General features: G+C 36.5%; 1 protein-coding gene across 3 annotated transcripts in view; it reads right to left on the reverse strand.

Annotated features, from left to right (window-relative positions):
* Positions 1-13696, reverse strand: part of BBX (BBX, HMG-box containing) — a 275885-nt gene that overhangs the window by 87962 nt on the left and 174227 nt on the right. For all 3 annotated transcript variants that reach the window (XM_021710057.1, XM_021710056.1, XM_021710055.1), the window contains 2 exons: positions 10424-10594; positions 4715-4957 (listed from right to left, as the gene is read on the reverse strand). In XM_021710057.1, the coding sequence (XP_021565732.1) occupies positions 4715-4957; positions 10424-10585 (405 nt within the window). In that variant the 5' untranslated portion in view covers positions 10586-10594. The remainder of the gene's footprint in view (positions 1-4714; positions 4958-10423; positions 10595-13696) is intronic.

The following is a 13696-nucleotide window of genomic DNA, read 5'->3' on the forward strand; positions in this document are numbered from 1 at the left end:
CTGGCCGTGAATGTGCCACTGTACTCCAGCCTGGGTGACAGAGTGAGGCTCCAACTCAAAAAGAAATCAAACAAACAAAAACAAGTTCTGATATCTGGAACATGGAGAATGGAAAAGGTCTCAGAAACAAGGATTATTGTGAAACACTTAGCCTAATTCTTTGGTTTTACTACCTACATCCCACAAAAGTGGTGAGGCTCCTATTTAAGTCATACTCCAAAAGTCCCAAAAAGTTTGATTAGAAGTACTCCAAAAAGTGGCTGACAGAGGAGAGAAATGTCAACAGCTTGCTGAGGGCGGAGCCAAAAGAAAAACCCATGGAAAAGCAAAGAAAGAATAGTCAAAAGGACAAAACAGTTGAGATTCACTTACTACACAAACAAAACTTTGAATATAACTCAATTATTCACAAAGTCTTACCAAATCACAGATTATAAAATAATTTCTATTTAGAAATAATGGGTTGAAGTTTTCAAAAAAATTCAAGCAATGTTCAGAATACTTTAAGTATGTAAACAAAATTTTAAATACAATTTGTAGGATAAATGTGTAAAATTAAAAAGTGGGTTTTAAAGGAATAGTAAAGTTTCATCTATCTGGAAATCACTTAAGACAGCACTTGTAAAGCGTATCTGCATAATGACCATTTATATACCTAAGCCTGAATAACTGGACTCCACACTTTAAAAATAAAAAAACCAAACAAATAAATAAAAAAGATAGCACTTGTAGCACTTGTTTCTCAGGAATGCTGGATAAATGAAGTGCTGCTCTGAGAGTCCACAAAATGGTACTGCATGCTTGCAAGAATACAAATTCTGTCTGATAAGCATGATGCTAACAGTTTAGAAAAGTCCTCCAGATTGTAATACATGAGAAAATGAGAGAGTATTTCTTTTGGAAAAGAGTTCTTTTCTGATGAGAACAAACCAAGAGAATGAATGAGCGTTACACAAAATTATCTCAGCTGCAAATAATCAAAAATAATTTTGTCTTGAAGAAATATGGAAGAAGAACTAATCAATAAAAACCCCATGGAGTCTTATGGTGATGATTACCTTTTCTGGAGTATTGACAACAGATATCAACATCTATAAAGGGCTAGTATAGTCTACCTTCAAGTTGACTTTTATTGCATTTAATTCCATAGTTGCCTTATTGGTATACACCTGAACTTCTAAACTTTTCAGCCTGGTCTCTTATGATTTTTGCCCTATTTACTTTTACATCATCATTTCCTGTTACTCTCCTACACACAACCTAGACTGCAGGTGAAATAAACTTTCTAGTTCCTGAAATTGATCTTACTTCCTACATATGCTCTTATTCTAGTCTTTCTCCCTTAATCCTTTACCAAAGCCCAAGGCTAAATTCTTCCTACCTTATAAAGCCTTTCTCAATCTACCCCCACCTCCCTCCCTAGCTAAAGCAGATTCTTCCCATTAAGAGTCATGACATTTTATTCATTTCCATTCTTGCCATAATTACCCAAATCTACTTATCTCTTAGGCATCTAAAGTGGGCAAAATAATATAGACATATATTAAAAAGACACAATAGTCAAATAGAAAAAAGTAGTTCTACCAATCACATACCTGTATGGCTGGTACTAACTCCTTAGAGTCTTACATCCCTGCCCTGAAGAATGGAGATAATCATAACTGACTTTACATGTTTGTGCTTACTTAAATCACTGAGTATGAAATGAATGAATGAATGAATCAATCAATCAATGCATGTATTCTGCCTCATGCCTCTGATCCTACAAATGGGAGATGGAAAGGGATAAAGATCATTCAAATGATCAAGCTCTTTCTAGATCTTCCTCTCCTCTTTGGACTAACTCTAGTCTAGCTAAAGGTTAAGATGTGTAATTCTCTAAGGTTACTGTCAATTCACGAATTATGACTATCAGTTTAAATGACAACCAAAAGAAGATTCCAGCAGTAGCCTAGGCAAAAATGCAGAAATCTGTAGTCCTATATTTATAAGAGTATATACATAAAGATGTTAAAAAGAGCAGTATGATTGCTTCTGCTTCTCCTAACAGGTAGTCACACATTCAAAAATCCACAACACTGCACCACTATGCACATTGCTGAATTTAAGAAAGCAACCAGGTTCTACTCTTAGAATGGTATTTTAAAAAATTACTTACAACCAATTATTGCTTTAAGAAAACACAAAACCCTCATTCAACATTTTTTCCACCCAACAATGCAAATTAGTACTGGGCAATAATTCAAGAAATTGAAAACAAATCCCAGAACAGGTGCTTTGTCTTACTGGATGCAATAATATAAGATAATCAAGAGCAAGAAAGGGTCAGAGGAAATTTTCATGAACCTTAACAGGTGAAACGTAATCTTTCCAAAGTTGTGTTATTACTCACTCCTGTTTAAAAAATATCCCTCTTTCAAAAACAAAAAGCAAAAAAGTTATTTCTCACTCTACCGATAATGGCTGGATAGATATTGGCACATATCATGTAAAGAATTATATTCACATACACGCTATGCTGAAAGAATATGTCTTATGCCCAGTAGAGAACATTTAAAATTTGGTGCTTAAAATTTAAAGGTTATACATCTAAAAAGATTTCTAGAAATGACTGTGTTTTGTGGGGAGCTTTGAAGAACAGAGACCATATTTATTACTGGCCTTATAACACTAGGAACCAACATAAAACTTAGTCACTGAAGTCACTTCATGAGTATCTGCTGACTGAACTGACAGTCCATCTAAGGCTACAATATTAACACAAAAAGCACCAACACAATTACATGTATTTTAATGTGATTTCAAAACCACTTAGTAAATAAGTTGAAACAAGTGAGAATCACTTATGACTAGAGATCAATTGTATAATTACTTTGAAAGTAGCTGAATCTTCTATACTTTGTAGCAGAAATGATGCAACATTCCATAACAGCTACTATAAACAAGGCAAGTCATAATGTGGAACCCATAGTTATGGTCTCCGCTTTTAGTAGATTCCACTAGGCCACCTTAACGTATTTCATTTTAGCACCACAATGGCAAATACTGTGAACCTAATTAAGTAATTAGTAAGGGATTTCCTGCATGAACATAATACTTCCTCCTCTTCAAAGTGGCCACCTATTGGGTTTGTAAATTAGAATATTTAAGAAAAGGTAAACAATATACCAAACAGTAATCGAAAAACAAGCTCAAGTGTTTAATTATAGAAAGTATATGCAGTTCCCTATGAGGTTTCAGATAATTGTTTATTTTACCATAAAAGCATGACTATGAAAGAATGTAAGAGTATTTCAATGGGAAGGTTTTACTGTTAATTACTATTATGCTAGTGAAAATCTATTGAAATGTTTAAAATCATGTAGGCTCCTGAAATTGATTTTAAGTTTTCCAGATGCCCTACATAGTTAAAATCCTGCCTTTAACAAGTCAATTCTTGAAGCCTTGTGTGATCATTAATTACATAGCAACATGCTAATAATTACACTAGATTCAAATGTCCCTGAACATTTCATAAGAAATTTTTGTTACATGTTAGCTTATTAAACAACTCACTAAAGCCACAGCAATTGAAATAATTATTTTTTTCACATACTGAGGTGTCTAATAAAATGTCTTAAAACTCTATATTCTGTCCCCTGCTGGTTTATTTTTTTCACAAAATTTAACCAAATGTTTGGGTAGCAGGGGTTCTCATAAATCAATTTTTTTGCAAGTTGCAACACTGAGGAAAATATGTTAGAGTCGTTCCTTTCAAGTTTAACCACAATAACATTGCTCTGTATATTCCTTACTTGGGGGCCAAGTCCATTCACAACGCAATTAAATGTACCATGATCTCATATTAATTCCAAATAACACAGAAACAGAACTAGCATATAATTTCTGAAGAAATTTAGTAACTGCTATCATTTTGGAATTGATTATCGTCCAACCTCTCTGAATAGCCTTACTTCATGGAAATGCTTCCCACCAACTACTGCCTACATGGTGTTTACAGGCACACATACATCACAGTACATCCTGTTCCACCGTCATTCATTCATTTGTTGATTTCAAATATTCATGCTGCACTACCTACAGAACAGAAACAAGTCAAAGCACATTTTTTGATAAACGTGCTTATCGCAAAATCAAAAAATGTTAGAGCTGGAAGGAACACAAATCTTTGTCGAACTTCCTCATTCTAATAACATTAAAAAGAAAACAACAACAAAACAGAAGGTGAGATCCAGAGACTGATCTATAGATATGGTCACAACGCTATTTAGCATCAGAACTAGATCAAGACACTTTCCCAAGACACAACCAGAGTAACCTAAGATTGTCATCTTTACCCTGAGCATTCTGACAACAAAAGCTGAGTTCCTATGAAAAAAATAACCATTTATAATAAATCACTGTAATAAATAAATAAGTCACTGTTCATAGTAAACTATCCATAATAAATCAATCCTCGAAATTAATCAGCAGGGTATAGACAATGAGAAAAAACTTCTTGGTAATTAATTGTTCTTGGCACCTCCACCAGGTTCCCAGGGTGGACTTGGAACACAGAACAGGAGCAAAGAAAGCTCTTATGTTTTTACTTAACACCTGATTCACAACTCACTTAGCACTAGACCTTTAACAGGTGCTCCATATTTGCTGACTGGGCATTTCTGGACTGGTTGCTTTTAGCCACCATAACATCTTGCTTGTCACTGTAACCTACCTCCTTGGCCATGTCTGTGTATTTCTGCTTTTCCTTTGGATCGAGAACAGCCCACCAATCAGCTAGTATCTTGGTAGCACCTCGGTTATCAAGCCTGGGGTGTTCCTGACGCACAAGGGAGCGATGGCGTTTGCAAAATAAAAGAAATGCATTCATTGGTCTCCGGGCTCGCTGTTCTGGTGATTCATCATCTTCAGTCTCACCAACATCTTGCTCTAGGCCATCAACCCCAAGAAGTTGAACCTATTACCAACAAAAACAAACCCAGATATTTAACATATTTTGGACAATTTTGATTTGACAATTAGTCTTGGTTTACAAACTGCATTTTTCTTAGCTCCATTTAAACAATTTGCAAATTGAAAAAATATAATTTTTAAAAATCAACCACTGTTCATGGTTGCTAACTAACTTATGATGTATCCTTCTGCTTAGTTTCTATAGTAACCTGTACATGTCTCTATTACAGCATATATTACATTGTGTTATAGTTGCTTACATTTTTTTCTCTCTCACTAAACAGTGAGCTCTTTGAGAACAAAGGCTCTCTTATTTATCTTTACAACCACAGCATCTAGCTCAATATTAGTACTTAACTAATTTCTGAATGAATGAATAGACCCATTCTGTGGTTTATGGGTCTCACGATTAACAATATCCACATAACATATATGAATATTAGCTGTGTCTTTCTCTCTTCAGAAAGTGCTTTTCTACAGTTAATAATATAAGAATGTTTAACATAAAAGTAAATAACAAAAAGGTAATACAGACAGCTCATTGCTTTTGCATATACCATATGTAGAGCTTCCTACTATAAAAAAATAGACATTTAACATGATTATTTGAAAAAAGAACTACACAATAAATCTTCAAGCTTGTAAATACCAAGCTTTCTTGTTTAGCAAAATGCTATGGTAACAGAAATAAACTCCCCCTAGGCTTAAACCTTCAAAATCGATTTTGAATCCTCCCTTCTCCTAAACACCTCATTCTATCATTGTTAAAGGTCTTCAAGGACACCTACAAAGCTCTGAATCTCCATTCCATCTGCGTAATTCTCATTCCTGCTGTCTTAGTATCACTTTGGCCTATGGCCTAGTCTTCCTGCTTTTAGCTTCTCTACAATACAACTTCCTGCATATGGCTGTCAGATTAAATTTCTTAAAGCCCATCTCTGCTCACAGAATCTTAGTACATATTAGGATTGTAAAAATATCTTCTAATCTGAATATGACTCTATGATGTTTCTTAGAAATATTGCAACTATGAGCAGAAGTCCGGAAGGCTTTTCTTTAATTTCTTGCTTCATGGTTAAAAATCAAGAAGAATCAGGTTACAGGTTGAATATCCCCTATGTGAAATGCCTAGGAGCAGTAGTGTTTCGGGTTTTTGGATCAAAGATACTCCACCTGTAATCATTAGTCTCCATTATGCAGTCTAGTAGTCATTCTTAAATTTGAGTGTGACTTGGAATCCCTTGGAGGCCCTGCTAAAACACAGGATGGTAGGTCCCACTCCCAGAGTTTCTAGTTCTGTAGGTCTGAAGCGGGTCCTGAGGATTTGTATTTCTGACAAGCTCCCAGGTGATGCTAATGTTGCTCTGAGGATCACACTTTGAGAATTACAACTATAAGGCAACCATGTTCTGTTATACAATGTTTACTGGGCAACTGTTACAAGCAGCTACTCTAGGAAAAGTCATTTGCTTATTCTAACTGGTATTCTTTTTTAATGTCTTTTTATGTGTAAGTATTGCAAATGTAATTAATAAGCCAATTACCTTCAAATAAACAGTACAGAAAAATCTTGAAGTCAGAGTCATCTAATTTGGAAATATATTAGGGATTACTATTATTGGGAGTGAAGGCTACCTATCTTCCTCATTCTGTACATAATCATGAATACTAATTTGTCTTTTCAAGGGATATTTATTCAGCATTCTGAAACTAAGAAGATAAAAAAAATTATAAGTAAAAAATGTATTATGTAAGTTGAGGAAAAATATACTTTCCCTTTAGTTACTACATTGCAAAACTCAAGTTAAAAGCTGAAAAAAAGGCCTCCCTATTTTGGGAGGGGAAAAAGAAATATAAACAGAAATTTAAAAGCAATGTGATGACTGCAACAAAAAACCAGCAAGACAATGAAGCACTAATGGAGAATAGAAGCACAAGAAATCTTCCCTGGGAAAGGTGATGTCTGAGTTAAGTTTTGAATGATGAATCAGAATGCGTCAAGTAGTTGGTGGAGGGACATAGGGAACTAACAAGGATTAAGGCTTGATTGTTTATTTGAACATCAATATACAGCTAAATAGCACTGGTATATAAAGATGAGAACAGGGTTCTGGATGAAAAGGTTGCAGAAGGTGGTATGGGACTACTGCATGAAGAATGTGTTCTTCCATGTTAAAAATCATGCACTGAATGCTGTAAACCAGTGGTTTTATACTGTATGAACCAATAAAAAATGTTTGGTTTGACATACATGGTCAAGTTTTTATTTTGCAAACAATGGACATCAAAAAAATTTTAACTACTATCTGACAGGTGTGGTGGCTCACACCTCTAATCCCAGCACTTTGGGAAACTGAGGTGAGACAACTGCTTGCACCCAGGAGTTTGAGACTAGCCTGGGCACATAGTGAGAACCCCGTCTGTACAAACATTTTTTAAAAATTAGCTGGGCATGGTGGTGTGAGCTTGTAGTGCCAGCTACTCAGGAGGCTGAAGTAGAAGGGTGGACTGAGCCCAGGAAGTCAAGGCTGTGGTGAGCCGTGACTGTGCCACTGAACTCCAGTCTGGACAACAGAATGACACCCTGACTCAAAACAAAAACAAAAACAAAAACAAAACCCCAAAATGAAACAAAAATAAAACAAACCTACTATCTAATGTTATATCAATTTCATCAAATCGAAAAGTGGATACATAAGTGCATGAACAAATAACAAAACAGAGATTTAAAACTCTCTCTATCTGGACTTATTTTTTTTCACTAAGGGCCCATTAATACTTTGCAAGAAATCAACATGAGTACACACAGCTGAATGCAATGGAGAGCCATGAGTGGTTTTAAGCAGGGCAAAGACATTGTTAGATTTGTATTTCAAAGAGATAACTCCTGTAAACAGTGTACAGCACAAATTTTAAGCGTAAAACCAGAAGCAACCAAAACTAGAGAACCTAGTTACACATTTATTCCTGCTGTCCAGGTAAAAAGAGACAGGACTGACATCCAGGCAACAGTAAAGGGAATGGAGAAGTGAGAGCACAGACGATATTTGTGAAGTAAGAACCAAAGTGGCTGACATCTAATTGCCCTCGAAGGCTGAAAAAAGAAGAGTGATTCCAGCTTCAGGAGCAAAGTTTCTTCATCCACAACAGAGAATGGTTTTTCTCAAATGAGAGAAATTAGGTCTGGTGCAGAGCAGAAAGACCAGCGCTGGGCAGGCTGAATTTAAAGTGCTGTGGGGTAGGCTGTGTGGACACCCACGTCTGTGGGATAACAACTCGAGAGACCAACAGACGGAAAAGGGAGCGGATGAGATCACTGAACCTAGAGTGAAAAGAGAAGCAGTCTTAATGACTTTAATCTTTCACTCAAGAAATGTTAACTGCTCCTGCCATAGGCCAAGCAAACTTCTAGATGCTACACACTACAGCAGTGAGCACACAGAGTCCTTGCCCTCATAAAACTGAGGAGTGACATGATTGGCCTTACATTTTGGAAGAATCCCTCTAGTTTCTTTTCTGAAAATAGATTGTAGTAGGGCAGCAGCAGACACAGGAAGAGAGAGAGGCAGATAATCTGTGCTAGAAATGTTGGTGGCTTGGATCAAGGTGGTACAGTATGAGGGAATGGCCAAGGGGTCAAACTGAGAACCTATTTTAGAGACATAGAGAGGATTCGCTGATGGATGGATGGGAAGCTTGAGCAAAATAAAGCAGTTAAGTATGAACTACAAGGTTTCAGTCTAACAAACTGTCACATTTACTAAGAAAGGGAAGATGTAGGAGGAGGTTTGAGAAGAAAAGCAAAACCTTAGTTTTGAACACATTTAGACTAAGATTTCTAGTTGATATCTAAGAAGATGTCAAGTAAATAGAAAAATAGGCCCAGAATTTAAGAGAAATGTCCAGGATGGAGATAGAAATTAATATTAGAAGCCCAGAGAACATTGACATTTGAACATAGAATAACAGAGGGGCTTCAGCAGAAAAAAACAAGAAGGGTCAGAGGAGAAGGTAGAAATAGAAACAGGAGTGCCCTCAGGAAATAAAATACAGCTTTGAGGACCAAGTGATCAACAGGTGCAAATGTGTCTGAAAAATCAAATTAAGTATAAACTTGGCAGTTTCCACCATTAGGAGGAATAAAACCTATTTCTCTGAAACAGAAAAGGACAACGGAAAGATGAGCAAGGATTGAGACAAGCACATAGGTATGTACAGGCAGTGAAAGGATTACTTCTGGTGGCCTCTGTAATCTCTGTGAAAGAGGAGAAAAGGTCACCAGTGAGAGAGACCTCAGAGGACATTCAGGGATGATGTCTGAGAAACAGGAAAAGCGTTTACAGTATTTGCTGAAAGCCAAGAAAAAGAGGCTGAATGGATATCTTGAAGGTCTGAAAAATATCAAAAAACACGTTTATAAAATCTGTAATGATCCAAAATACATACTTATTTGTACTTCCATTCGGCATACATCTATTCAATACCTACTATCTACCAGGGAGCATTCTTGGGCCTGGGAAAGAAGAGGGGACAAGAGAGGCAAAGCCCTTGCTCTTAACCAGTCTCTACCCTAATCTGAGAAGACAGATACCAACAAGTACACTAAACACATAGCAAAGAGCAGCAGGTGCTAGGAAGGAAGCCCTCTGACTTGGAATGAGTTGGGTGGGAAGGACATTTGGAGATGATTAGGTCCCATCTCTTTGGGGAAGTAGTCCTGTGCTGAGACAAAGAGGAGCCAGTTATGTTAAGACCTGAAGGAATCTGTGATCTGCAGTCACCTGCATGTTTGTGTGATTTTTTTTTTTTTTTTTTTGAGTGGGAGTCTCCCTCTGTTGTCCAGGCTGCAGTGCAGTGGCACGCTCATGGCCATGCCAGTGTCAACCTGCTGAGCTCCAGTAATCCTTCTGCCTCAGTCTTCCAAGTATCTGGAACTACAGGTGCATACTACCATGCCTGGCTAAGTTTTTTATTTAGTGTAGAGATGAGGTCTTGCCAAGTTGCCCAGGCTTTTCTTGAACCCGTGGGTTCAGGCAATCCTCTCACCTCGGCCCCCCAAAGTGCTGGGATTACAGGCTTGAGTTACCATGCCCAGCCTGTGTGATTCTTTTTTAAAACAAGAACGAGCTGCTCAGGCATGAGGCCAGTGAAAGGAACCTGGAGGCCTGAGTGATCACAGAGAATTGGTGGGGCGAGTGCAGCCAGATGCTATGAAGGCCACAAAGATGAAGCCCAAGAAAGCAGCTCTGAGTCTGCCCATGGTGCAGAGCAAGCCTGGATGCGAAGCCAGAGAAGCCACAGGGTGAGCACACCAAGTTTTATGAATGCCTTCATCTCACTGCATTTGAATACTATCTACAAATAATTAGCTAAGTGACAGAAATAATATTTAAGAAGGATCTGTTTCACTCTAAACTATTAAACGGTATTGAAATAAACTTGGAACTTCTATAGAAAATGCAGGACTTACCTTATCAATATCCTCCTCTTCGTCTTCCTCTTCCTCCTCTTCTGAAAAGTCAAGAAGTTTCTTTGCCAGCAATGGATGCCACTGAAGACACTTTCGTTTTGGTCGTTTTCCGGGCCCTTCTTCTTCTGCTGAATGATCTTTATTTCTACTACTGCCTTTCATTACTGTGACCTGTAGTAAGAGAGACAGACAGAGACAGAAACAGAAAGAAAGAGACAAAAACAGAGACAGAAAGAGAGAAATCAAAGTAAATTTGATTAAAATTAGTTTATTTAGCTCCCTTAACTTCAATTGGATTATAATTTTAATGACTAAATATCTACCGGCTCAGGCGTTTACTGAACTCAGTGAGAATCATAAGTACATAATCAAACATTCATTTTAGTGGGCTAAAATGAGCTAATAAAATTTGCCTTTTGTGAAATCCTACTTCCTTCCACTCCATAACGTCAGAACTTAAAACCCAAATAAGCTTTAGGATGACTACTAGTTACCTTCACCTGTTCATACTTAAGGTGGCGTTTTGCAGCTTCGCATCAGAGAAGCGTGAAATATGCCTCCTAAAGAAACAGAGGGCCTCAAAGACATTTGCTGATGGCTCCCATTCTATTAGGATAATTTAAAGAAATTTTTCATTGTACACATGACAAATCTGTGCTTGTAATATTATTAAATAATTTGCAGGAATCCAATGTTTTAGATTTGAATAAAAGTATTTTAAAACATGATATACAGTTTTCAAAAATCATGTACCACTTCCGAGGACTCACTGCATGAACACACTATAGGTCACTTAGCAGGATAAGCACCCTCTGTGCCCATATGTAACAAAACAAAGCAAAAATGCCTTCATGTCTCTTCATTATATTTGCACAGCAACCTAGCAAAAAGTTCTTCCTGGGCCTCCTTTTTTTTAAAATGGGCAATTGGTTAAAACTAAGGAATAGCCAGGTTATGAAAAAAAATCATTTAAAAGCTCAAAATTCTAAATTACTTTCAATGACTTAAAAAAAACCCCACAAACTTCTTGATGATAAAAGCAACACACATTCATATTATCCAGGTGAAAATGGCATGAAATGAGGTTTGCCCACTCCATCCACACAGCCCTACAATCCAGAGGTAACTACATGACAGTTTCTTGTATGCTTTCTCACAACTTTTTTTCTAATGTTATTTCTCAAAGTATTATTAACATATAAATTACTATTTATACATACACAAAAACTCAAACAATACAGCAAAATGCCCTCAGTTTAAATGGTTCATGAATGTTAACAATTACAAACACAAATAAAATCGCTGAAATCATCAGGTAGTAGCTTTTTGCTCATTATATTTTTGCATTGGTTCAGTGCCTGCTGTGATACCATTAAACTTTAAAGCCACATTAAAACTGAAGCTGGGATCAATGAGCATATATTACCAAGATTCACCTAATTCTCAGACTTTGGGAGAATATGGCATAGACAAATGTACTATCTTTCTTAATTGTTTCTAGACTTGGAATCATGCTCAGAGCTTCCTCACTTCACAACCAAAAAATATTCACTAATATCTTTTCTAGAACTTGTATGACTTCAATTTAAACATTTAAATATCTGGCTTATTCCTTTTTCTTTTCAAACAGCTAGACAATTGTACCAACAACACTCATTAAATAATCCAGCTTTACCCTTTACCTACACTGAATTATCACATGCATATGAGTCTACTTCTGAATTCTCTTTGGATAATAATCATTTCCCTCCAAATGCTTGTTTGTTCTTTGATCAATTTCTCTCTCTCTCTCTCTCTCTCTCTCTCTTGCTCAAGGCCATCTCAGCATCCATCTGCTGGGCTCAGGTGATACTTCTGCCTCAGCCTTCCAAGAAGCTGTAACTGCAGGCATGCTACCATGCCTGGCTAATTTTTTTACTTATTGTAGAGATGAGGTCTCGCAAAGTTGCCTAGGCTATTCTCAAACCCGTGGGCTCAGGCAATCCCCTCACCTTGGACTCCGAAAGTGCTGGGATTACAGGCTTGATCAATTTCTATGTCCTTAGGGACTATTATACTTTTTTAAATGTGCAAATAGTATATCAGCAAACATAGCCATTTAAAATCTTTCGGCTGCATATATCACACTCTTCTCTGTAGGTCTTGATGGTTCTCATTTTTTAAAATAACTATGTAATATTCTAAAATATGAATGTATCACAATTTACTCAACCAACTATTGATGGCCAGATTATTTCTTGTGCTACAATAAAATTATCCTCATTTCAAGAAAATAACTTTCTAAAAATTAATTTAGATAAGTTATTATTAATTTATTGAAAGCTATATCCAGCAAAATAAATAAATAAAAGAGAAAATTAAAATATGTTCCTGTGGCTTTCTTTGCAAGAAACTCATGCTGAATATCTGAAGCAATTACATGACTCCTGTGGCTACCTCAAGAGCACAAGTTATTGGAAACTCTAAATGGAATTAGCTATCTGGTGTGCTCTTTAATAAAGAAACAAAGATTTCTTGTGAATTGACAGACCATTTAACAATTCCCTCTCCATCTACAAATAAAACTTGGCATAAGCCACCCGATTTCCAAAAATACCAATGCTATATACAGAGGGAAGAGAAAACAGTCATTTTTGTGGCTTATTAAGCACTTCAGGATGAGCTGCTTGAATGGCAATTAAACTCATATTGGGGGCCCAATATTTTAAGAGATAACACATTTTTTAAATAGTAAAAGAAATCAATGGAAAACTATAAGTCAGGTAGCTTTTCTTGACAGAAGAGGGTAAACTGATTGCTAGTGTCTAAAGAAAGATATATCTTTAGCCCCAAGAATTTTTAATTGAATTATGTTATTTAATTATGTATGAATGTGTGTGTACCTTTGTGTGAATGTGTGTGTGTGTGTGTGTGTGCGTACACACAAAATTTCAATATTCAAAGAAAAATAGACTCTTAAGAATCAAATTAACGGGCGGTATACGTGGCTTTTGGATTGTAAATAATCACATTCACTCACCCCATCCCTAATTCTTTCCATGTAGCTCATATGCCACATTAATTAATTAATTAATCTCTTACCCAGAAATCCGCTAGAAAGACTTTATATTGGTAATAGCACTTAAGCATACTTTCCTTTGAATTATAATAGTTTGGAATACCTCCTGGCACTAGATCTTTATCCTTGATGGTTCAAGACTTTATCATTATATGTTCAGAAGCATCCTGGCACACCAGAACATCAAGATTCGTACGTTGTGAGGGCTTTCACAA

Source organism: Carlito syrichta, unplaced genomic scaffold (assembly GCF_000164805.1).
Source record: "Carlito syrichta isolate Samal-C Ts95f unplaced genomic scaffold, Tarsius_syrichta-2.0.1 Scaffold287976, whole genome shotgun sequence".
Classification (NCBI taxonomy): Eukaryota; Metazoa; Chordata; class Mammalia; order Primates; family Tarsiidae; genus Carlito; species Carlito syrichta.